The 27,035-nt window shown below is 40.1% G+C and overlaps 1 protein-coding gene across 2 annotated transcripts in view; it reads right to left on the minus strand.

Annotated features, from left to right (window-relative positions):
• Positions 1-4,644: 4,644 nt before the first annotated feature.
• LOC131253255 (probable LRR receptor-like serine/threonine-protein kinase At1g67720) overlaps positions 4,645-27,035 on the minus strand; it is a 90,911-nt gene continuing 68,520 nt past the window's right edge. For both annotated transcript variants that reach the window (XM_058254192.1, XM_058254191.1), the window contains 5 exons: positions 7,327-7,453; positions 7,186-7,254; positions 6,899-7,085; positions 6,048-6,183; positions 4,645-5,413 (listed from right to left, as the gene is read on the minus strand). In XM_058254192.1, coding sequence (XP_058110175.1) covers positions 5,084-5,413; positions 6,048-6,183; positions 6,899-7,085; positions 7,186-7,254; positions 7,327-7,453 — 849 coding nt within the window. In that variant the 3' untranslated portion in view covers positions 4,645-5,083. The remainder of the gene's footprint in view (positions 5,414-6,047; positions 6,184-6,898; positions 7,086-7,185; positions 7,255-7,326; positions 7,454-27,035) is intronic.

A 27,035-nucleotide genomic window follows, 5' to 3' on the forward strand; every position in this document is an offset into this window, starting at 1 on the left:
GCCACAATTGCCAGAATAGGATCTTTGAGTATCACTGGAGTAATCACAACTGTTGGGGCCATCATTTCTAAGATAAATGGTATAATTGCAGTCAATGGGATTGCTAATATTGGCTGCATGCTCTGTTCTTAGATTGTCACAGCCATTTCCTTAGGTACTTCTTGAGTTACTGAAAAGAATCAAATAAAGGAGGTAAGCTTGTGAGTAAGAGTATTAGTTCAAGAAAAGGTGTAAGCCGACGATTTCCACCTAAATCAGATCAGACTACTTATCTAACTGGTAAACCTTTGATAGCCTCAGGATATCTTATTATATCTGCTAATGGTCGAATAGCAGTAGGGAATGTTGGAGGTCGAGGATGATAAGGCTTGAGGTATTTTTTAAATGGAAGGTTAGGATCATTTAATCTATCCTTATCTCGGGCCCAATTATTCCAACATTTATTGAAATGAGCGTCCTCATGTCGTTTTATGCCCTTGGCCATCTCGTAAGATTAATCAGCCATGCTGAAGTCAGGCCGATACTTTACTTTAAAATATTTCTTAAAGGACGCTACTACTTCGGCCGAAGAAGCGTCCAAAGACTTTTACGATCTGAGCAACGATCGAGGTTTTATCGCTGGAGGAGGTCGAGAAGGAACTATTTGCTGAAAAGGAAAGGTAAGAAATTTTTGAGGACTGATACCTCCCAAATCAGAAATTTTCCTCAGAGCCATCCATTGTGGCTAATTGAGTAGCTGCTAAGATGTCTAGATGTTCTTGGGTAATTTGCAGAGCATCTGGATGAGGGGGTTCAGCCGAGGTAGAAACTGTACTGATCCGTCTTGTCTTTACTCTTGTTGTCCTCTTTGCGGCAATAGCGGAGACCGTAGGAAGAGCCCTCTTCTTACTCTTTGTCAAGCCTAGACGAAGGCAGAATTGATGTGACAGCTCCCCGACGCTTCAACCGCTTAAAAGTTTGGCGTACTGGCATTTCTACCACAGTATAAAGTTATTTAAGACTACCAAATGTTCTGGGTACACTAGCATCTGAAGAGGGACGCTTCTTTGTGATAGGTTAATTTAAGAGATATGTAGAATTATTGATCGGTGACTATCACACGGTCGAAAGGAGGCTGGTTACTAGTTATGTGAGTGAGAGAACAGGGGATATGCTGAACAAAGCCCAATTGCTGAGCAAACAAAGAGGGGTCATATTGTTCGACCCATGCTCTCACATTCTTTCCTTTCTCTATTACACCTCCAAAAGCCAAATCTCGGCTGATAACAAAACAATTCCAGGCATGATGAAGTTGGTCGACCGCATCTTCATCAACAGGGTTGAATTATCCGAAAAGCTATTCTGGTCTGTAAGTCTCTTTTTCTAAAAAGGGCATGAAGATAGACTATTATCAGGAAGATCAAGAGCTAGACTATTAGTAGGAAGATCAAGAGCAAAGAATTCCTACAGATACTCAGCAACAATAGTAACTTTTACAAGGATGTGCAAGATTCGGTCGCCGTATGAGGTAAACGATCGACTGATATGCTCTTGGCCAAATATTTATGGTCGGAAATATGTAACGAACAACATTTGCACAAGCCATATAGGACCTCCAGCTGAATATAACCCTCTTCAATTAACTTCATAGAGTCCTCTCTACAAATGGTTGAGAACAAACAGTGCTAAAGTTATTCATTGACCTTGGACTAGATATTCGGCCAAAGTGATGTACTCGGTCATAACCTGTTGAGCATTAATGCACAAAAGATGACGACAAATCCAGAAAATAAGAAAAGAAAGATGCTCAAGTTCTTTGAACGGTCCCCTGAGTTTGCGGTAAGAATTCATGAAATTGGTATATCCTTTAACGTTCTTATTGGGAAAATTCTTATGTTGCCCATCTTTGGTCTTCGCATGGTAGGTCATACCGAAAGGGGTAAGTTCGGTAAGATGGCAGATGTCCCTGATAGAAACACTCATCGGCCCGCAATCGAATATAAAAGTATTGGTAGAAGTACTCCAAAACGAGGTTAATGCTAGAAAAAGAGGGATATTAGGGAAATACTCTGAAAGAGAAAGCTTGATACATTCAAAAATACCAAGTTCTTTCCATAAATCTTCATATTGGGCCAATACTTTGTTGAACCAATCTTCCCATCCAGGAAGAGGTTTCGACCATAACCTCATGTCTTGAACACATTTGATGTATCAGGTATAGTTTCAGATTAAATCAGGATATTGCTTCCTGGGAAAATTGGAAGAAATGGATCTAGAGGTTGTAACAATTCGGTTGCAATTTCTAGAGAAAATGAAGGACCTAGACCATAAGCGTCCTCATGAATTGAAGATTTGAAAATTATATTTGTCGAACAATGGTCCGAAAAGAGATCCATTGTGGCCATGATGGCTTTTTGGTCGAAAGTGGGTGCAGATGAACAAGAAGTCATGATCGAAGGAGAGCAAGAAATAAAGGAAGATAAGATGAAGAATCGTGTGAAATGCAAAAAAAACAGAGTTTCGTATATATATGAGGGATTTAGAGGCAGTATTAATTAAGAAGCACGCCTTTTCGTAGTAGAATGGCTATTTTTGAGGACACATGTCTATTCAAGACGTACTCGCCGTTAGATATCGACATTTTTTATAATGATAACACATGTGGATATTTAATTTCAATACTCATACGTTGCAACCCTTTTCTTCGAAACGACAGCGAGGAGGAGGGAAATGTTTGTACCCTATTCGACCAGATCCCGTTTCAGTTAGATTCGTGTAGATTACACGTGTATGAGGTTAATGGTCGAAAGAATACAATAAGAATGTGCGACCGAATTTCAGAAGATAGCTATCACTAGCCATGCACATGATAAATAATCATTAATGTGCGACGGAGTTCAAGTAACCAAATGATTAGTTAGTCAATGGTCGAGTTATTACGAATGTTGAATGGGAGCCAAAGATTTAGAAAATGCTAGATCGTGGGAAGAATCTAGAAGTAGAACGAGGGTAAAAATAGTTATGGTAACCGTCAGATTGTGAGAAGGATCCAGAATGACTGGATCAGAGCTATATATAAAAGAAGATTTCAACGGAAGAAAAAAAAAAAAAAATCGTCTCATACTAACCCAAACAAATCAACAAATCAATTATTTGTCTATTATCCTGTCAAATTTACATTCCTTAGTGTAATCACGGATTTTATCAAGTAATTCATTCCCTTACAATAATCGTTTACTTATCACATTTATTTGCTTTCTTTAGCATAACTCGTAGCATAAATACAATAGTTATAATTGTAATCTACGTACTCTTTAGCAGTTGAGTTCCAATTATTAATTCATGTTCCACTCTTTATACATTAAGAAAGTCCTTTCATACGGAAGGCAAGGAGAAACTCATCATCAGAGGACGAACCCCACCTTTTGACTATCATCTGATCCATCGACACTTTGAGCAAGTGACTGAATAGGCAACCGATCTCCTCAGACCTCGGTCATACCCAATGTCTGCCTACTTTGGAACTCGGGGTCATTGTTGTTCGGTTTGAATTGGAACCACAATCTCAATTCTGGCACGCCCATGCACCTGTCACCTGTGCTAGAAAGAGGAAAGTCGAAACAACGGCGAACAAGCACATGCAGAAGCTTAGCAAAACTTGGAATTACGGTAAGACTTGGAGGAGGGGGTGAAAATGAGCACTTTAAAATTCTTGCCTATTTAACTAATTTACCAATTCAATTCAATAAGGCAAACAATACTTTAGGTTTCCAAGCCAAAGTGGGTCCAATCAATGGAAAAGGCTTGAGATGTCTTCCCTGTTGAATGATTCTAGCCTTCCGATAAATTCCCCATCTTTGTTATAATTGTCCATTTTCTACATACCTATAAAATTATGTGATGAGCAAAAACATTCAGGCAAGGTTCATGTTGTAATGGGCCCCATCAGATGAACAGATTTTGAGTCAAGTGATCTTCATGGTGCTGCAAGGCCCACCTTATGCAGAGCTCAGTCCTCTACATGACAACAAACCCATTGCATGCCAACAAAACACACTTAGCAGGCTCCTTCTGGGGAGATTCAAGCTGTTTATAGTACGGATCCTGCAGGTGGAACCACTCACAAGTATTAGACAGAGACCGAAGAACATTGCCCAGATGAAGAGGTAAATGTCATAAGACTGGTGGTTGCAATGGGACAATGCTTTTTCCGAAGAAGGGTATTATTCTTGAAGCTAAAGATACTTGGGCTTTTGGCAGTCTATTCATTTCGCTGTACTGTTAATTTCCTTTCACTTCCTATCAAAAGTCTGTAGAGTAAATCACGCATCCGAGTGTTTTCTAGTCTTGAGCACTAAGAAAAGGTAGTCTTGGTCGAGTTAACCTATTACGTTCTGCTGAGTTTTGCCGGATCAAATCGAGTTGACTGACCACAGAGTTTTCTGATCATGTTGGCTCTTAGAGTTTTCAAGCACATATGGCTTCATGTCTTACTGAAGGCTGTATTTGTAGGTACCTTCCCACCAGACATGTTTTCTAAAGGACAGAGAATAGATCCACAATTCGGCATGTGTAAATGATTCTGCTAACACGGCTTGAGTTGGACATCAAATTCAATCCTGAAAATGCTATTTAAAGACACAAACACATGAAGAGCATACAACACAATGACTCAAATCAAATCAAGGATTTCAACCAAAAACTCAACTGTAACAATGTATAATTATGGTCAACACTGACGGTGTTTTGGACCCTTAGATACGGAGACCAAAATTAACTTGATTCTGCATTTTCAAACATTGGATCTGGGGATCACATCATAAAATACCAACCAAATGCATCACACCTCAACAATCCCAACAAAGTCATGAATTACATTTCAATCCTACAAATAGCATTAATCAGGCCATGAATTCTAAACTAAGGGCCCATTTTATGTACTGCAAAAACACTGATGGATCTGGTATGCTGAGCATTTATGGTTCCCTCCTTTTCTCCACGTATGGGAAGGTTTAGGAAACTACCAATTTGGGTGGACCGCAAACCAATTCTGCATAACTTACTCCAAAGAAATAGTCAGAATAGCCGGTCCAGAGCAGCTAACTTATCGGGCTGTTGGGATTGCAACAGGGTCTTCATAAGAAATATAGGGCTCAAACACACCCAAGTCCTGGCTGCCTGCATGGGATGCAGAATGCGCGGACTCAATTGTACCAGAGTCACCTTCTTCACCCAACTCCGATCTCCTCTCAATTAGTAGTGCCTCTTGGATCTCCTTGAGCACTTCCGATATTGGTGGCCTTAGCCTTCCATTGGGTTGGACACACAGTAATGCCTTCTCAGTAATCTTCCACATGGATTGAAGTTTGAACCCACCTCCCAATGAGGGATCGATGATACCCCGGACATTTCCATTCTCAACTTGTGACTTTGCCTGTGATATAATTGTAGCAGTTGCATGGGTTAACCTAAACCTTCTGAAAGAAGAATATTTATTGATTTTGAAATGTAATGAGCAAAACGTGCGGTCCAAGGAGAACCTGATGCATAGAAGCATCCAACAGTGATCTTAAACGCTGAAATAAATTATCCATATATAAGACTAGGTTCTAGACTGTTGTTTTTGTGTGGCAAACATGGATGAGACCAAAATCAATCGCTGGATAGGCCAAACACCAAAAATCACACCTATCTGACAATCATAGCCATTCTGTGGAGTTTCTGGAAAAGAATGTAGATAGATAGACAATCTCAATTGAACTTCCTTTGACCATCAATTATTTTCCTAGAAAAAGATATTCTCAAATCTGAAGTTCGTCTAATTAGTGTGAATTTTGGGATTATGTCCCATGCAAGGTGGCCGACCCAATGATTGGTTCACATCACGTATGGATTTTCCACAAAGAAAAGCACACCAACAATAGGCAAAGTGCAAGAAAGAGAGAAGCATTCTCTCTTCTAAAATATTAGCAAATAGAAGTGTAATATGAAACATAATACAACTAGATAAGAAGAACGAATCAGAGATTCTTAGATTTTCCATGGCAAGAGAAAGCAATTAGACTCACCCATTGGACTATGTTGCGGCAGTTAGGGCCAAAACTCTCATTAGATAATGCTTCTCGACCTGTAACCAGCTCAAGGAGAATGACACCAAAGCTGTAAACATCACTCCTGTCTGTTAAATGCTGAGAAACATAATACCTGTGTGGCAAGAGAGAAATATATCAAACACTCTGGAAGGAGATGAAAGATGGCAAAGCAAAGGCACAAATAACCATGTTGTATTGAGAAATGCCGAGGCAGATTGCAGCAGGAGAGATTGAAGTTCCTCGTACAAAGGCACAAATAACCATGATCACAGTACACATGCCAGTGTGGAAAATATGTACCAGAAGTTCAGGGCCAGTCATCAAATGGTTCCCACATGAAAAATAATGACCAGAGGTCTGTATTCAATGTAGACATGTGACCGACTGATCAGTCGACAGGACTGATTTTTTGGCTAGGGCATGTTCACAGTGGGATCCACCTGATGAATGGTCCAGATCTCACACATATGCCATATTAGCACATGTACAGCAAATTACCCATTCAACTCTCATTGTAGGAATTCGCTTAGCATTTCTAACTTGCATATGTACAACGCGTTTCACCCCAAAACCACCCTGTGGGATTTATCATTTCTAGCTATGATGGCCTCAGTGAAAGAAAACATTTGAATTGAGTCTAGTGTCCACTCCATGCAAGCAAAGAAATACATGTTTTCTGGAAGTTTCTCTTCCTGCCTGTCCAGCATCCATATGAAGAAACAAAGACTTCATTAGGAAATGAAACCTGTAGCACATTGACCACTGTCTTCATGCATGATGGCTTATTTAAGCTCTATGAAAGGCATTTTATTAGTGCAGGCCCTTACTCAGGATCTAGATACCCAACAGTTCCTCGGACTATGCTGGTGACATGCGTTGATCCTTCCACTGAAAGTTTGGACAGACCAAAATCTGCAACCTTTGCTCTCATGTTCTTGTCAAGAAGGATGTTGCTGGTTTTCAGGTCCCTATGAATGATCGGTGGAACACAGCCCGTATGAAGGTACTCGATCCCTGAAACAAGTTTGAAAATCATTTAATCAAAGTCTTTATTAGTAATGGAAGGAATGAGCCATCTTAAAAACATTGTAATGGAAACCACGATCAAGTTAACCTTTCGCAGCATCTTCAGCAATCTCAAGGCGCTTGATCCAATCCATAGCTCTGTCCTGAATTAAAGGGCCTGTGAAATTCATTTAGACAAGTTAGCATCTAAAGTGAAATGCCCTACAGTTCAAAAATAGCCTAGACGTACCGTATAGATGCTCTTTTAAAGTTCCATTATGCATAAACTCATAAACAAGGATGTTTCTCCCTTCTTCTTGGCAGTAGCCAAGAAATTGAACCAGGTTTCTGTGATGTATTCTTGAAAGCAGTGACACCTGAATCAAATGGGAATCATTATTCCGCTTAATGATGTAATTAGTTTCAAAGGGTGAATAAAGAAAAAAGATCTCTTCTACGACAAAAAATAATCAAATCACAACCCATGTTGTGCATAAACTCCAAGTTGAACATTTAAGCCAATCGAAATATTCGTAAAGGCACAATAATCTATGGTACAGACTAAAATGATGTCTACTTTCCTCAGTTTTAAACAAGGTGATTATGGTTATCTCTTTCATAAGGATATGAACCTAGTATCTCGATCAGTGTTACCAACTTTTGGGGATTTTGTCATGCCAATGTTTGGGGACACTTGGACACACTGAAACACAATACGATGCCTCAAAATCTATACAGACAATTGAATCTTAGTGATGTCATGATAAGTGTCGTGTGTTTCACCCTTCAACTGAGGTGGTCAAACATATTATATTCAAAGGTTTCATTTCATCTTTCTTAATTTTTATTTGTCAAGATCTCTCATTCTAGGCCTCAAGCTTCCCTTCATTCTCTTGCTAATTAAGAAACTATTTGGAAGGACTTCCCATCAGACATTAAATTCTAGTTCATTATTGTCATCTAAGCCTTATCCCAACCAATTGGATTCGGCTACATGAATAATTTTCTGCCATTCCACTCTATCAAGGGCCATAACTTCAGTTAGACCATAAGTCTGGTTGAGCAACGATGAGAGAAGATTCATGTAGATCAGCCCTTAAAACTATTTAAAAATCCACCGTAAAGAAACAGAAGAAAAAGAAAAGGAGAAGAAACGTGAAGATAAAGAGGAGGAAACGAAGCCCAAATCAGTCAAGTTTAATGCTCTGATACCAGGTAAACTTGATAGACAAGAAGAGAGAAGAAAGAGATGAGACGAAGAAAGAGATGAGACGAAGTTGACAGAAGGAGGGATTAGGGTTTGGGTACCTCCACATGCATCCTTTAATAACAAAAGCAAACATACCAACTGTGTCCTTTAATAACAAAAGCAACAAAACCCACCATGTCCTAAACGCTAATAATGACATATAAGAGCTAGAAGATAGAGATAGGTGGGTCATACAATGGTACAGCCCACATCCGTTAAAGCCCTAATGATAATAAGAAGAGAGGCTAGGGGCATCACTCCCTTCTAAGCCTTCTCTCTTTTCTCTTGCTTCTTCTCATCTTCTCAATCTAACTCCACAAACATCCTCCTTTAACCTTGACATGGTATCAAAGCTGGGTTATCCCAACCCTAGTTCTTTCTCTCCTTCCCCTCTTTTCTTCTATTTCCTCTCTTTTATTTCCTCTTCTCCTTCAGCAACATTGATTAGCGTCACCACCACACTTGGTAGCAACGCCAGCTTGCATTTCTGCACTAAGTAAAAGCGCCAGCTAGTGCCTCCACCCAGAGCAGCAATGTCCATCAATATCATCGCTCCATGCAGTGGCTTCCAACAGGTCCAGCTAGGGTAGCAAATCCCTTAAGGGGATCTCGTTAGTTTACCCTTCAATCCGTAATGATCGACAAAGCTTGTCGATTCTAGCTTGACGTTTAGTTGATGGTGACTACCAATGTGACACCGCCAATTGATCTTGGCTTCGTCAAATGCTGATCGTGTAATTTTATTCGTTGATTGGTATTTTTTCAATTCCTTTGCATAAAGTATATGGGATGTTTTGGTGAAATGAGTGATCGAAAGGTTGGAATAATTAGTAGGCTTGGACATTTAAATTATAATCCGGGCTTGGTGATTACTACAATCCAGTTAGAGGGAAAATTTATCATGTATTTGTAGTCGGCAAGAATGTTCCTTGGTAGTTGGAAAAAAAAACTGGGATACATAAACCGGTACCAAGAACGAGCCAACAGCAGATGATCCATCCCATAAGGATTGGGAAAGTGAAAATCTGACAGTCATGGGATGGTTGTTTCATTTTACGTAGACAAGCACTTGTGGGGGATTCATTTTTCAAAAGACTCCCAAGAAGACATGGGATATAGTTGCTCGTGTGTATTCTTAACATGATGGCCTAGACCGTACCTACAAACTGCATCAGGAAATTAAAAATATGCAGCAGAATGAATCCTCTGTTGAATAATATTATGCAGTCCTTCATCATGATGGGAAAAATTGGCTCATATTATGCTTGCTGTCACAGTTACCAAAGGAACTCCGAAAATGGCTAGAGCAAAGAAGAATTTTCAAGTTCCTATGATGGATTAATATGAATTTTGAGCTTTCGCAACTGGAAGGATTTCTTACCCTCACTGGAGGCAGTCTATACTTATGTTAGAAGTGAAGCACATTGGTGGGCATCATCTGTTGTGCAAGTTCCACTTGTTCTAGATAGGTCTAGTTTTGTAGCTAAGCCTAAATCATCTTGAGGATGAAACCAAGGGCCAAAAGATAGTTATTATGAACGTATTGTGGTAAGCGCAGACACAACAGTGAATTTTTTATGACCTTAATCCCCATCTTCACCTAAAGCCCAAAAGAGTGTTAATAGTCTTGAGGTTCGGGGGGGAGCCAGCTTCTAGTGATCCAAAGTCTAATGCCATTAGCGAGCTTCAACAAAAAGTTGCTAGTCCTCTAACTTCTCTCTGCTACCAGTATATCAGGGGATCAACCAGGCATATCTACAAATCATGTAGCTACATCCAGTGTTTTAAATATCAACGATATCAGCCCATATATCTTGTATCCCACCCGTGCGATACGAAACACACAAGTAGGGGTGTACACGAACCGAGCTAGCTCGGTTAGCTCGCTCAACTCGGCCCGAAAAAGCTCGAATTGACTCGACTCGAAATTGAGTTCAATCCGAGTCGAGCCGATTTTAACAGCTCGAAAATGAGTTTGAGTAGGCCCCAGCTCGACTCGACTCGGATCGATACTCGGCTCGACTCGGTACACCACTATATATACCCCTTAAATAAATAAATAAATAAATAAATAAAACCCTACTTCATATAACAAATACCTAAACCCGGCCGCTCGCACGCCTAAACCCTAACCCATCCATCTTCCTCCCTCTCTCTCTCTACTCTCTCCCTCCTCTCTCATAACCCATCTTCCTCCCTCTCTCTCTCTACTCTCTCCCTCCTCTCTCATAACCCATCCAGCTTCCTCCCTCTCTCTCCACCCTCCGTCTTCAAGAAAGGAGGAACCGATCGTCTCTTGTCTATCATGCACCGAGTGGCTGAACCTTCACCCAAAAAGCTCTGTCTTGTACATCTTGTTCGGGTCCCAGAATTCGATCCATGCCACCCCATGATGGAACTGGCGAAGGGATTGGAAGCTTCTGGGAGGGCTTTCATTTGGGTTATCAGGCCCCCTATTGGATTCGATGTGAAAGAGGATTTTAGAGCCAAGTGGCTGCCGGAAGGATTCGAAGATCAGATGACAGAAATACGACAGGGGCTTTTGGTGAAGAAATGAGCCCCGCAGCTGGAAACTTGGCTCGAAAGCTCGAAACTGGCTCGAACTCAGCTCGAACTGGTCCGATTCCTAACTGAGCCAAGCTGGACATGCTAGCTCGGTCACAGAGCCGAGCCGAGTTCGAGCTAGGTGTGCCTAGTGACCGAGCCAAGCCGAGCTAAGCCCAGCTCGACTCGGTTCAGCTCGATGTACACCCCTACACATAGGTAGTGCCGATATATCCCACCTATTCAATCTAGTGAGCATTTTCGATTTTCGATCCATGTTTTTGTTGTAAATCACATTAAAACAGTGTTAAATGGTTACAAATCTATGATTCTTTATGTTTTCCATGAAAAATCATGGATTTGGAATTTCAATTTCGAGATTTGGTGGAGATGGGTCAAGTTGCGGAAAATTAAGAAAAATTGAAATTTCTCAATTTCTCAAAAATCAATTATAATCTTTGTATTCAAACGCAAAATTAAACATGTATGTAACTTGATCTAGTGATTCTTCTTTTGCTTTTGAATGTCTTGCTTGTGTTCCCATACATGTCTTCTAACGTTTATAAATTATATGAATAGACTCTGAATATACTTACGTTAGTTCAATTGGCAAGCGCATATATTAGGACCCCATACAAAGGAAACCCCTATTATGTGCACCCTTTTTTTTTTGTAATGTTTTGATTTCCAAGTGTGTATTGATGTCTTTCTCAACAATCCCTGAAGTTTCATTGAAAAAATCAACCAATTTTCCAATGTTCCCATGTTTCCCAACAACAGCGATACATTACGCAATATAACCGATATATCCCATGCGATAACTGATATGTATCCGTATCCCAAGGGTGCGATACATTACACGATAACAATATTTAAAACATTGGCTACATCATGGATCACTGATTCTAGTGTCACAGATCAAATGACAAGTTAAGAAGGTAACTTCCTTTCATACTAATATTAAATTAGCTAATGAATACTATTTTAGGGTTTCTGAAAAAGGAGCTTATCAATTAAGTTCCTCATTACAATTATCCTCAGTGATCCATGTGCCTTCATTTTCAAATAAATTGCTTTCTATTAGTGCTCTCACAATGCAACTGAATTATTGTTTACATTTTTCCCTCTCACTATGTTGTTCAGAACCTACAGACCAGGAGGAGGATTTGGGGTGACTGTGAAGCTCAAGGGCTATATCTGCTTCATGCAGAGTGATACCCTACTGCATGAGTTTCAGAGATAAGTGTGAGTAATAACGAACTGTACAGCTCTGGCATACACATATAGGTAATGTCCAGTTTCAGTGTGAAACTTGCCAACTCTCTAAACATTGTCGTAATACTTACACTATTAGTGAGAATAAATGTGTTGCCCCTTTCTCTTTGATTCATTCAGATGTATTGGGATCAGCCTTAATCACAAGTGAAGTGTTCCCAATTGCGAAAACATTTACTAAGATAGTCAAGTATTTGACAAACAGATAAAGGTTCTTTGGTCTGACGAAGCAAAGGAGTAGATATGTCATTATCTACAGAGTTATCTAACTGATCATGACATTGAATTACAAGCTGTGTCCTTATACACCTTAAAAGAATGAAGTTGCCAAAAGAAAGAATCATCGTCCTCTTGAGTAACAAGTTCCATGCTGATAAGGATGATGGTACCTAAGATCTACTTGGCTAAAGTTGTTCTTACTAATACCTACATGATCAATAGGATGCCCTTACCCTCACTTGGTAACAGTTATTCTCTTCATCTTTTAAAACCTAATTTACCCTTGTTCAGCATTCCCCCATGAATGAAAATAAAATAAAAGAAAATCTCCAATCTCTAACACTTCCCCCTCAAGCTAGTGCATAGATATCGCACATGCCAGCTTGCCTATAATATCACGAAAATGAGACTGATGAACTGCCTTCATGAGAATGTTAGTGAGCTAGTCCTTGAATTGAACATGTGTAGACAACAACCCAGATGAGATACTTTCAAGGACGAAGTGATCATCTACCTCGAGACGTTGTTTGTTCGTGAAAAAACGGGATTAAGGGAATATTTATTGCAGCTTGATTGTCATAATATAATAGAATTGGTGTAGACACGTCAACTTCATACTAAAGCCAGATTATTTCACAAGTTGCATGACCCATGGATGGACAACCTGCTTAATCTTATGAGCTAGTCACAATTGTACGTTTCTTAAATTTCCACAAACAAAGGTTACCTTGCATAAAGGTAGGATTTTGAAGTACAATCCTTTTCATTAAACACTCATCCCAATCAACATCACGATATGCATTAACATGGAGATGACCATGATAAGAATACAACACACGTTTTAGGGGCAGACTTTTTTATGCAGGATGAATGGTCTAGACTAATATGCAATAGAAAGATCATAAAACAATTCAACTCAAGCGACTAGAATATGAAAACCATGCTTTTCCATCACAAATTAAAAAATTCAGATTTATACTACAGCATGAATTCAGACCACGAACATCCCATAATGCACTTAATTATAAAAGAAGGTTAAGAAAGGCCCTATAGGAGGTAAAACTCCCATCTAGCATAGGATTCACCCACATTCATATAAAAGACACACATCAGGTTAAGGGATTTAAAGATATGGTGCTGTCCGGTTATTGTGGGGTGGGTTTGAATGGATTGGGATAGGATTGGAGGGAATTAGGGTTGGGATGGCTAGGTTTAGGGAGGATAGAATCGAGAAATTAAGCTTTTAGGGTTAGGGTTTGAAATTGGTAATGGGAAATTGAGGGGTTTTCATGTAGGATGATGGAATTAAGATTTTGGATAGCTAAGGGTTATGAATTTGAGTGATGGGAATTTTGGGATTTGGGAAATTTTGGGAATTTGACGAATTGGGGCAAAATTGGAATCCTAAGGATAGCGTTTTGAGAGAGGGATTTTAAGGGATTAATGTAGGGGTTTTAGAGAGGAGAATGAGGAAAGGAATCAAGGAATGGGGGCCTGCACGTGGCTGTTCATACAGACGCATGTGCATGCGTGGAAAAAGAGAGGGGAATGGATAGGTTGAGTTGGTTGTTGTAGGAAGAAAGAAGAAGGAAGAGGATGAATAGAGAAAAAGAGATAAGAGAAAAAAAGAGATTGTTAACTTGAATTGAAGAGAACGAAAGATAGATAGTTGTGGATTCGCTCCACGTGGGTGTCACACCCTCTCCAATCTCTAGAGATGCAAGAAAGCTCTCTCACAAAGCCATGGAAGATCTTCCCTTTCTTTTTCTTTTCTCACACCCTCTCCAATCTCTAGCTTTTTTATTCTCACATTCGAAAATTACAAAACTACCACTCCGGTTCAAATAAAATGGTCCACCTAATATTAAGCAATCTAAAACACTAATAACTAATCTAAAACTTTCAATATGTCCAAAATAAATAGTAAACTAGAAAATTTAAAATTTTAAAAATAAAAATAAAAAAATGGACTCATAGAGTCCAGAATCTGGTGGTCCAAAAGAACCAACGATCTGATCATCATGATTTGACTGTCCGATGGGCCAGCGGCCGAAATCCAACATTCAAAAACTCCAATAAAAGCAACACATATGCATCTTCCCAGTATAAGGTCTTTTAGATGCACAAATCACGCATGCGGAGTCTTCAACGCAGCCCGATGGGCCCCACGTAGCCATCGTCCAGCCATAGTGAAACTGAGGCCCCAGTCAGGGTCTTCCTCTTCCGTTGGTAAACACAATAGGATGATGTTCTGATGTCCTCATCAATTCTCCCCAGCTAAAAAGAATTTGCCACTGGCAAAATACGGTTGTGGAAGCGCTGCAGGAGATTCAGGTCCAAACGACGAAACTCTGACTCCGTGATCCACGTGCTATCCAATGCTGGCTTGTTCGAAGCACTTCTAATCAGTGTTCGAATTATCTCCAATATTATCGAAATATCTCCGATATTATCTTTATCTCTACCTTAGTGATACCGATAACACTAATAGCGATACCGATAACGCTGGTAGTATAAGAAATTCTAGGTATTAGCAATAAATCGCTAAGAATCGCCAACGTATCAATATCGCTAATGTAATCGTTAATATTTTCAACTATGTAAATTCCAGGTGTCGCTTGTAATGCCAATACATTAATATCGCTAATGTATCACCACTAGTTTCGACTATGTAAATTCTAGGTAATGCTTGTATCATAAGTGTAGTGATGATATTTCAATAATATTGCCAACGTATTGATATCATCAAAATTTTGTTTATTAGAAAAAAAAAATTTTATTTCAAATTTTTTTTTTCATGGGCACATGGTTGAATGTAGTGTTCAATTTGTCATTGATAATATCTCGATATTATCGATATCACAACATGCGAGATATTGAGACCACAATCTTTCGTTTCCTTTCCAATTGTTGATGATTTCTTGGTGAAATATCATGTGTTGTTGATATATTGTAATATCGATGGATGTTTGGATTGAAGGTTGGATGGTTAAATAAGACGAAGGGGATGGTTGGACTGATTTCTTACACCAACACATTTTTTTAAGGCCCCATTAAATAGAAACTTGTTATGTATGCATTCTTTTTGCAATTTTGTTTTATTTCTAAATATGCAAATGTGTACATTTTAACATCTCCTGAAGTTTCGTTGAAAATTCCACCGTTTTTCCTATGTTTCCCCGCATTTCTGGTTATTGGAGATATCGATATTGTTTCCATATGCCAAGCAAAAGAAACTTGTAGCGATACCGATACTTCGAACCCTGCTTCTAGTATCCTCCATGTTGGGTGGAAACCACGTCGTGATCCAGAATATCCTTTATCTCTTCTCTTCATTCAGGTATAAATGGTGGAGACGGTAAAGGGTGGGAAGAAGAATCAGACATGGGCTAGGGGCTTCAGGAAGGGTCAGGTTCATCACCATCTAGAACAAATTGAGGGTTTATAAGAGGGATAGTGGGTGAAGTTGTGGGTCCATCACAAGACATAGGGTGTTCCACATTCAATGTGGAGCTAGTGCCCATGTTAGATGGAAGATCCACCACATACGCATTAGATCCCATTCTTTTCAATATTTTATAAGGACCTGCACCGCGGGCATGTAATTTTTTTACGGTTCCTTACGGAAACCACTCAGGCCTTATGCGAACCATGACATAGTCACCCACCTAAAATTCTTTACATTTGTGGTGGGATTCATCAGTGATCTTATATTTATCATTACTTGTATTAACCCCTTTTCTGATCTCACGATGCAAATCACGAATGTGTCATGCAAATGCATGCGCAGACTCTAACGGCCTATGTGACACTGACATGGGTATGAATCTATAGGGGTCTTATGCTCATCTACTTGTTTTTCCAGATCCACTTTCTCCCCACAACTCATTTGATCGTGAGGAAGGTTTGGTAAAGTCAACACGTGAATGTTCCTCATAGGTGTAAGCTCATCTGATATGTCCTCTAGGACAACATCACTAGACTCCCCAATACCGGACTCACCTCAGATGGTAACTCTACATTACCCTCGGGTGTAACATCAGGCGGCATCTCTAGACTAACCTTAGGTGTGACCTCAATTGCCACATGAGCATACACCATCAAATCAGCTTTAGTCTCCCTGTCAGACTCTTTGGCATTTTTTTTATACGGAGAGACTCAAACTGGAATTTTTCCACATCTTTAGGATCACGTTTCTTGATGTCCTCCTTTTCTGGGGTGCTTTTGAGTGGGAGAACCTTCAAGATAATCATTTTTATTTCATACATAAACGAACACGTATTCGAACGGCCGAATAGTGTTGCATCCCTGTCATACAACCAAGGCCTACCCAAGATGATGTGGCCTATATCCATAGGCAAAACATCACACCACGGTGTGGCCGTATAGGAACAAAGCTGGACGGGAATGGGACAACACTGAGAAACCCGAATCGAAGATGCATCAATCCATGAGACTTGATAGGGCTAAGGGTAAGGAATGACTGGTAAACCTAAGTGATCCACAGTATTAGTAGAGACCACATTGGTGCAACCACCGCTATCAATGATCACCTTGCAATTTTTGCCACCACACTTAGCATAGGTGTGGAAAATTGAATTCATGCACCAATCATCACTTTCTACAATCTAGACCAAGGCGCGTCTAACAAACTACAAGTGATATGGTTTCAGGCTCTTCAACTTCCGTCAACTAAGTAGCCAATTGGTGGCCGCAGGGATATACTGGTTATCTTTCTTAAAAGGAACGTTTTCCCAGGGCAGACCCGAGAGGGAGAAGAGAAAGAAATCCTAACATAGAAAGATAGATACCAGAACCCGGTTATCGCATCCCTCCTCATCGCTAGGACTTGCCTCAGGTTTGTAAACTTCTTCACATTCACCCTGCTCATTCTCATCCATCTCACCAATTATAAGTGCCTTGCCTCACTCTCTGGTGGGGCACTATTGAGTGAAGTGGCCAAACCCGTGGCACCTGTAGCATCGTGTGGACTCCTCGGGCCGCGCACTAGTACTAGCCAACCCTTTACCCTTAACATCCCTAGGGTTGGATTAAGAACCAGTAGGGGGCTTGGATTGACTCCCTATGTTAGACTTAGTCCCTTGAAGGATAGTCTTAACACTTGAATCTCGAGAGTCAAATCTCCTCCCACTTGGTGCTTCGAGATAGTACTCGATGTCTTGCACCACTTGGTACATGCACTCTAAAGTGCCAATACTCGATTTGAAGGCCCGTCCTGAATCTAGAATGTAATCATTGGGTCCTTCTCAAAATGCTTCATCTTGGCAAATCTCACTCGGCGAGCATTAGACATATCATACCACTCAAAGTAATGGTACATACCTACCACCCAATCAAGGAATGCCTTGGGATCCAAGCAACTATCAAAGCTAGGAGCATCGACCTTCACTCCTTTCATCGCTCCCTCATCAGGATCATAGTGGTCTTGGAACTCTCTGTGGGGTGGCTGGGCACGCACCCCTCTACGACCTACTCCATGACCTTGGTACCTCACACGTTCTCTAATGGGCTCTTCCCTAACTTACCCACCTTCAACTGGTTCCTCAGATTAAGACTGGCAATCTTCCCCAATGTTAGGGTCAGCCTGAAGGGAACCTTCCAATTGGTTAAACATTGGTTAGTTGCAGTCAATTGGGTGACGGTGGTCCGATTGTGAGTCTCAATATTTATGAGACGACGGTTGATGTTTTCAATAGCCTCAGCAAGTTATTCCATATTCATTGTGGGGAATAGACCAAACCAGGACCTGTACAAGTGTTCATACACTAAAACTCTAATGGGGTAATAAACCTAGGATCTAACTATGCAATGGTGCGATTTAAGTGTGATGACAAATGTAGACTGGTAACCTAGACTCACAATATGATGAACCTAGATTCTATAGGCGATAAAACCCTAAACTAATGTATGTGAGGCTAAATCTACAATAGACCTAAGCTCTGATACCAAAATTGATGTAAGATGAAAGGTCTAGACTAATATGCAATAGCTAGATCATAAAACAATTCAACTCCAGTGATTAGAATATGTAAATCATGCTTTTCCATCACAAATTCAAATATTCATATTTATACTGCGGCATGAATTCAGACCACAAACATCCCACAATGCACTTCATTATAAAATAAGGTTAAGAAAGGCCCTATGGGAGGTAAAACTCCCATCGAGCATAGGATTCACCCACATTCATATAAAAGACACGCGTTAAGTTAAGGGATTTAAGGATATGGGGTTGTCCAGTTATTGTGAGGTGGGTTTGAATGGATTGGGATAGGATTCGAGGGAATTAGGGATGGGATGGCTAAGTTTAGGGAGGATAGAATTGAGAAATTAAGCTTTTAGGGTTAGGGCTTGAAATTGGAAATGGAAAATTGAGGGGTTTTCATGTAGGATGGGGGAATTAAGATTTTTGATAGCTAAGGGTTATGAATTTGAGTGATGGGAATTTAGGGATTTGGGAAATTTTTGGGATTGACGAATTGGGGTAAAATCAGAATCCTATGGTTAGGGTTTTGAAAGAGGGGTTTTAAGGGATTAATGTAGGGGGTTTTAAAGATGGGAATGAGGAAAGGAATCAAGGAATGGGGACCCGCACATGGTTGTTCGTACAGACTCACGTGCATGTGTACAAACGTGCATGCGTGGAAAAAGAGAGGGGAATGGATGCGTTGGGTTGGTTGCTGTAGCAAGAAGAAAGAAGAAGAAGAAAGGAAGATGATGAGAAGAGAAGAAGAGACAAGGGAAAAAAAAGAGATTGTTAACTTGAATCGAAGAGAATGAAAAATAGATAATTGTGGAATCGCTCCTCGTGTGTCTCACACCCTCTCCAATCTCTGGAGTTGCAAGAAGGGTTTCTCACAAAGCCATGGAAGATTTTCTCTTCTTCTTCTTTTTCTCACACCCTCTCCAAACTCTAGCTTTTTTATTCTCAGATTCAAAAATTATAAAACTACCACTCCAGTTCGAATAAAATGGTCCACTAATATTAAGAAATCTAAAATACTAATAACTAATCTAAAACTTTCAATGTCCAAAATAAATAGTAAACTAGAAAAAAAAAATGACTCATTGAGTCTAGAATCTGGTGGTTCAAAAGAATTAACGGTCCAATGGGCCAGCAACCAAAATCCAATGGTAAAAAACTCCAATAAAAGCAACCCACATGCATCTTCCCAATATGGAGTCTTCCAAATGCACGAATCATGTATGTGGGGTCTTCAATGTAGCCCGTTGGGTTCCACATAGCCTTCGTCCAGCCATAGTGAAACTGGGGCCCTAGTTAGGGTCATCTTCCTGCGCTAGTAGACACGATAGGATGATGCTTTGATGTCCTCATCACTTTTGATAGCAAAGAATTCAATAGACGACATCAAGATGATGAGCACAAGGAGTGTGCATAAACTCACTCATAACACTAACAGCATATGCCATATCAAGATGAGTTACGATTAGATAAATGAGTTTTCCCAACCAAACAATGATACATGTCTGGATCTTGAAGACCATCCAATGCTTTAAATGTAGGTGGTGATTAACCTCTATAAGCGTATCTACAAGATGGGAACTCAGCATACTAGTCTCTTAAAGAAGGTCAATGGCATATTTCTACTGCAAGATAAACAAGTTTTTGCTTGGACTAGGCAACTTCAATGCCAAGAAAGTACTTTAACAAACCCGGATCCTTAATCTCAAGAGCTCTTACAAGGAAATCTTTCAGATGCACTATTTCATCTTCACTGTAACCAAAAAGAATAATACAACTGACATAAACTACAAATATTGTTAGAGAAGAGCCAACCCTCTTTATAAAAACAATGCGATCACAATCACAACGATGTTAGACAATTTGAAAGATAGCCTTGCTAAACCCTTGAACCAATTCGGCGAGACTATTTAAGCCCATGTAATGCTTTATTCAATTACCTTGCCCTTGGATCCTGAACGGAGAGACATGAATATTTCTTTTTAAAGATAACCATGAAGAAATGATTTTCTTCACATCCAAGTGATGAAGAGGCCAATGACAATGAGCCACAATAGAGAGAAGAATGCGCACTAAATTCAACTTGGCAATGGCAACTTATGCAGAAGTCTCGAAATAGTCTACTCCAAACTACTAAGTAAACCCCTCTAACACTAGATGAGCCTTGTGCCAAGCAATAAACCCATCAATGTTATACTTTAATGTGAACCCCCATTTACATCCACCAACATGCCTTCCTTCCGATAAGTCCACTAACTCCCAAGTCCCTTATTTATCAAGAGTTGTTATCTCCTCGATCATAGTTGCCTTCCAAAAAAGTATCTGTCAGAGCATCTATGACTCTAGAACAAATGGATGTAGAAAAAAATAGAGGAAATGAGTGCTTTGAAGGGAGGAGAAATACGCATATCATAAATAAAATTACCGATAGGATGAGAGGTACTCGACTGATATATATCTAGAAAAATAGGTGTTCGTTTGGCCTTAGAAAGAGCAATGAGAAGCTCGGATGAAGTTGAGGAAGGAACTGCCACAAGGGTAAAAGACTGATGGTTGTCTAGCCTTGGCATCGAGTCAATGAGGAGATGATAAATTTTATTTCAAGGGCGGAACTTTGTGATTTCTTCAAGTATAGACTTTTAGAGAATATTTTCAACAGGAATCTAAACATGACTAGAATTGTCCTCCATAACAGAGATAGAAAATACATCATCATGAGTGGTGGTGTCAGTTTTCCGAGGGCAAAAGGAACATTCTCGAAAATGTGACATCCTTCAAGACATGCCTTCTCTTAGTAGCTAGATAATAACACTTGTGCCTCCTTTTTTTTTTAGGCTTAACAGATTGAGGCCCTAATTTTTCTTAGGAAATTCCCAACACATGAATAAATCATACACTCCCAAATACTTGATGAAGGGGAAGTCGACGAGCTATGTTGATCATTATGGAACTAAGGGATAGAAGGGAGAGAACCAACAAGGACTCCTATAATGGTCTAACTACCCCAGTTGTACCTACTGGAGGACCAACTGGCTCCTTGCTACAAGTTATTATACCAATTTTTCAACTGCCACGAAACATCATGACCAACTAGTTGACCATCATAAAAATTAAAATTAAAAAATTAAAATTAAAAAAAGAATAATAATAAATTCCTATCTAACTTAACTGTAGTAATCAACAAGCTCAATTCTGATTTGAATGTCTAAGCTCTGTAAACATCCCAATCTTCTCATCATCCATCCTAACAGAATCTCCCATATGCATAACTTGAGAGAGGGAAATTTACCAATCAACAAACAAAATTACCACATATTAGGATTCAACAAAGCCACGATCGATCAGTTACGTACACACTGTTTCACTAATAGTTGCAACCAACAAAACAAGGAAGGGGAAGTCAATAAGTTATGTTGATCATCACAGAACGAAGGGAGAGAAAGGACAGACCAATGAGGCATCCAACAAGGGTCTAGCTACCCCAGTTGTACCCACTGGAGGACTGACGATGCTGAAGAGGTGCCGATGGTTTTTTCTTCATGATGCTTCAAGATTCATCAAACACAAAAAGACATGATTTTTTCAACGCCTTTTGGTCCTATGGTGCTCCCCTTAAGGTGACATCTTTTGTTTGGTTGGTCAAGCAAAAGCACATCCTAACCATAGACAATCTTCAGAAAAGGTCTATGATTCTCCCCAATATTTATCTTTTATGCATGAGCGACGCAGAAATGATAGATCATCAATTCATACATTGCTCCTTTGTGTGACGGATATGGATCCTTTTCCCAAAGACCTTTGATGTCAACTGGGTGATGCCAAAATCAGTAGTCGAATTGCTATGGATGTGGCACGATGTTGTACTTGTTAAGGATAAGTTAATGACTTGGTGACTGATCATGCTTGTTGGGTTTTAGAATATTTGGGAGGAACACAATAGGCGTTGTTTCCTAAACGAAAACAGGGTCTAAGGGAAGTAGCATGGAAATCTAAGAGGGATGTCATAAAATGGGTATCCGGTGTTAAGCATGTCAATGTCTTCAATGTTTCATCCATGTTTAGGCTGTAATTTTGGGTTGCCATTTGGGATGTAATCTCTTTTGTATTATTGGCTACATTGATATTTGCCAGGTAGCCTTTCAATAAAATAGACTTATTATCCTTCAAAAAAACAAAGAATAGGCGCATATGGACAACTACCTGGTACAGTGGCACTGTCCAGTGCTGCCAATGTGAGTGGTGATGCCAACAGGCACGACTACTCTAGTTGGCAACAACAGTAGGTGCTACTGCCCTTTGTGGTGGGTGCCACAAAAGTGTGGGGGCACCAATAGGCACTAGGATGGAAAAAGAACAAAGAGAAGAAGGCGAAGAGGAGAGAGAGAGAGAGAGATGTGAAGGAAAAGATTTGAAGAATGAACTAGGGTTAAGAAACCCTAGCTCTGATAGGACCGATACCCATTTTGAAGAAAGGAGGAGATTTGGTGAAAAATGAGATTAGAAAGACACTATCTCACCCTCATCTCTTTTTATTAAAGAAACCCTGTTACAAAAGCTATGGTGTCCTAAGGGAGCACCGAACACAAACATCACCCTCATCTTTTTTTATTAAAGAAACCCTATTACAAAAGCTATGGTGTCCTAAGGGAGCACCGAACACAAACATACATAAACGAAAAAATAAATAAATAAAGAAACTTTGTACTCTCTAACAAGTTTTAGCGAAAAGCAAAGTCCTAGTGATCGTGGGGTGCCGGCTGGCAATGGCACTTACATCTTTGCAAACTACTTCAGTTGTAAACTAGGTGTAATGAGTAGACCATCATATGTCAAGGATTTCATTTATTTATTTATTCTTTGGAAGGGTTACAAAGAATTTAGTCAGGGTTGAGATGGCGTAAAAGCTATAAAACAAGAAGCCTACAAGTGAAGCAAATAGGAAAAATTGCAATCCTTAACCAGAGGAATACAAAAGACCCACTCTATAACAAGGCGAACCACCTTTGAGATCTCTCCTCCCCAAGAAGATTCATTCTAGAACCATTTCCCACTACGATCGCCCCAAATTGCCCATAAAGAGGCAAGAAGAGCCAATTTCCAAAGAACCTTCTTGTGTGTATCTAACTCCAACCCATGCCAAGCTGAGAAGGGATTCCATCAAGGCCAACATAACCCACATAACATTAAAAAACTTGAGAACGCTATCCAATATCCGAGTTGCGAATGAACAATGAATGAAGAGGTGGGCAATAGATTCCGCATGCATGAAGCACATCATTCAGACATTAGGGACAATCATAGCCCTTTTTTGGAGATCATCCATAGTCAAAAGTCAAAACCCAATTTCTTCCAACTAGCCATCTAAACGTCACAATTTATTTTTATTTTTTCGGTGGGGGGGGGGGGGGGGGGATCAACTAAAGGAGAAGCATCGTGGTCCTAGGAGGGTTTTATTGTTCATCAGATATTTTCCTAAAGAGTGGTCTAAAATGGAACTATTCAAAAAATTTAGTAGACTTGGCAAAGTGAAGGAAGTGGTCATTCCCCATCTAAAGCACTTGGCAATCATCCATAGCTCCATTTCCATGAGGTTCGACTCAAAAGGGGAAGCAAATGAGATGATCTCGAGGATGATGGTAGATAGGTTCAACAGTAAAAGAATGGAGATCTAGTATGTGAAGTATGGACCAAAGGCCTTGAAGAGGCAAGCAATCGAGACCTCGACCTATAGTTGCACTTACTGTGAAGCGAAACAACAATGTATTTGGGCAAGGGAGTGGGGAATCATCTATTTAAAAATATTAGCAAGTACACACAGATAGGAAGCAGGAGAAGGATGAAGAATCCGAAGAGCAATTTGAAGTGGAGGCGGCCTATGGTTGGAAAGATTGTGCATCCAAGCTTTGGCCCAACAATCAGATGCAGTTCATCATAGTACAAGACTCAATCAGGTGGAGAGTTTTCCTGGGAAGGCGATCGCTTAGGAGGAGAAAGAAATCAGCATGAAGTTGATCCAGAAAAGTCTTTTTAGGAAGGTGGTGAGTACTCCTGCCGTCACCAATGTGAGTTCAGCAGCGTCTCACTCTAGCAACCTTGTGGTCATGAATATAGAAATGGTGGGTACAAAAGAACGGTAAAAAAGATCCATCGCTTGTGAAGGGGGGAAAAAAAGAAGAAAGAAAGAAAGAAAAGGTGTTAGATTGATCTTTCATGCTAATAACCAGATCAAGTGGTGTCTCAACTCTCAAATAAGGAAGTTGTCGATTGGGCAGCCCTAAGATGGGGTTTATTGAACAATGAGTTCTCATCAAAGCATTACGCAATTGGGCAGAAGGTTTGTCTTCTGGTCCCACACCAAGCCCAAGAAACTGCTGGAGTCTATAATCATTATCTCGGACAGATTGGTATTAAGATTCAGCAATGAGTAGAGGGATCAATGTTGGGTGAATCTTAGCATTGGTTTAGATTCTTCAGGATCCCACTGGAACTATGGACGAGAAGTTCTCTTTGTGATCTGCTTGTGCATCAGTTCAGTGGTGGAGATCAAAGAGAAACCAATGAACATGAAGGAAGTTCAATTCGTTAGAATTAAGAACTAGAATAAGCAAGCAGCGGTTTTCCTGAATGATTCAAGATCAAGGTGGCTGATGTAGAGTTCTCGTTGGCAGTTTTTGCAAACAAGGGGAGGTCAGATTTGGAGTTGGTTGCATTTCAGGGGAAGCTTTTGCAGGATGCTAGAATCACAGCCGATGGCAAGAGGAATACAAAGGCACAGGTTTCTGTGTCCCTTGGACCACAGGATCATTTGCTAGAAATCAAGAGCAAAAAGGAAGCGCCACGCGCTAATGAGGGGCAGTTACTGAATTTAAATTTCAAATCTCACCTTTTTGTGGTAAAAGCTGTAGCTAGTTGTTTGGCGAGTCATTATTGCAATATGACTCAAAGTGGTTAGAAGGGCTCTCTCATAAATATGGGAGGAAGTACGGCTATTTTTGTTGAAGGATCAAAAAGCAATGTCATAAATCCCCCATTCCCTGAGGGCGGAATGTGACCAGCTCCTCACGTTAGTGCGAACCCAGTTATCACATCAGTGAGTTACATGGGACAGCTTACTCAGTGGTGGTGATTCTGGCAATTAGGATCTTATCCCCAGGTGCTCAGATGGGGCATACATGTGTCCCATTTGAAACCCTTTAGTACCCTACACATGCGATAAGTGCATCGTGTGGTCCATCGAGGGGTCAAAACAAAACACCTCTTGGAATGAGATCGAGGCAGACGACAAAAATCTAAGTTCTCAGTCTTTTAAGTATTGGCTCGAGGACCAGTTGACGCCCTGTTCAAAGTTAAGCATGTCTTCTAAGGGATCTGCATCACCTGACCATACCAATTGCAGCAACAACCTCCCCAAAGTGAATATAGAGGACCCGATGGAAAGATCTAGGAATCATCAATTTGTGCAACAGTTTGTATCAACACATCCAGGAATTTACTGAAATTTGCTCCAATATTTTCCAACTCAAAGCAGTCTTTCTTCAATTGACTGAAAGTATATACTCTTCTATATTGGCTTGGAATGGTGAAAGGAAAACAGTCCTTGGGAAGATTTAACATACACCAATGTTGGGAGAATCTGATTCTATGCTTTCAGTCATCCTTCATATGATTACTAAAGCCTGCAAGCTTGTTAACCAATGTAATATTCTCCTCTCATCTAATGCTTCTGATACGGCTAAGAGATGTCAAAACCAGAAATTGTGCGGTGCAGACATTGTATTCTAGCTTGGCAATGTTGCAAAATCAGCAATTTCTTTACGCATTAGTTATCTAAGTGGGACGCTACTCTCAGCTTGATCAACCTCCTTGTTCAGATCCCTCAGGCATCCCTCAGCTCCCATATCTAGTCATGATCTTTCTCAGTTTGGCTATTTGAGTAGGTTCTTCCCGGCTGTGGGCCTCACTTGGTTTTTCCTCTTGAGCTGGGCTAACCCTTTTGTTTTTCCCTTTCTTGGGGTTGTCTTGTAGATTGGATTGCATGTGGGACTCTCATTAGCATGTGGGCCTTGTTAACTATCAGTTGCTTGTAATTAGGCTATTTTGCATGATGGTTGGTAACGAATACTTCTTGCTTACTGTCCAGGAAGAAAAAAAAAAAGAGGAAAAAAGAAATCCATTCAGGTTTTCTGTGGCTCAGATCTAATATTGTAAAACAAAACTCTTTCGCCCCTTTCTATAAGAGGAAAATAAAAGCCAAAACATCAAACAGACATGAATACACAGAGGATTGTAACAATGAAAAGATGTAGGATATCCAGATAACAGATAATAATGACCCCTAAATTCAACAAAGGTCTAATTAGAACAGGACAAATCACAAAGATCTGAACTCAAACGCATTTACAACAGAATTTTCAATAACGACATTGATGTTATGGCACACAATCTACGGGATGTCAACAAAGGGCCAATGGATGATTGAAAGGTTTGCACAGAAAAATTGCAACGAGTGGCTATAGTCCATAATGAAGTATAGAGGATTTCGAAGCCCACAGACCCCAACTATATGACCTTGTCCTAAATCAAGCCAGTCCACTCGTGCAGACCATGGCTACCCTGGATGTCAACAGTTTATCAATCTCTAAATCCATCCACTGTTTTTGTACATTTC

This window comes from Magnolia sinica, chromosome 8 (assembly GCF_029962835.1).
Source record: "Magnolia sinica isolate HGM2019 chromosome 8, MsV1, whole genome shotgun sequence".
Taxonomy (NCBI): Eukaryota; Viridiplantae; Streptophyta; class Magnoliopsida; order Magnoliales; family Magnoliaceae; genus Magnolia; species Magnolia sinica.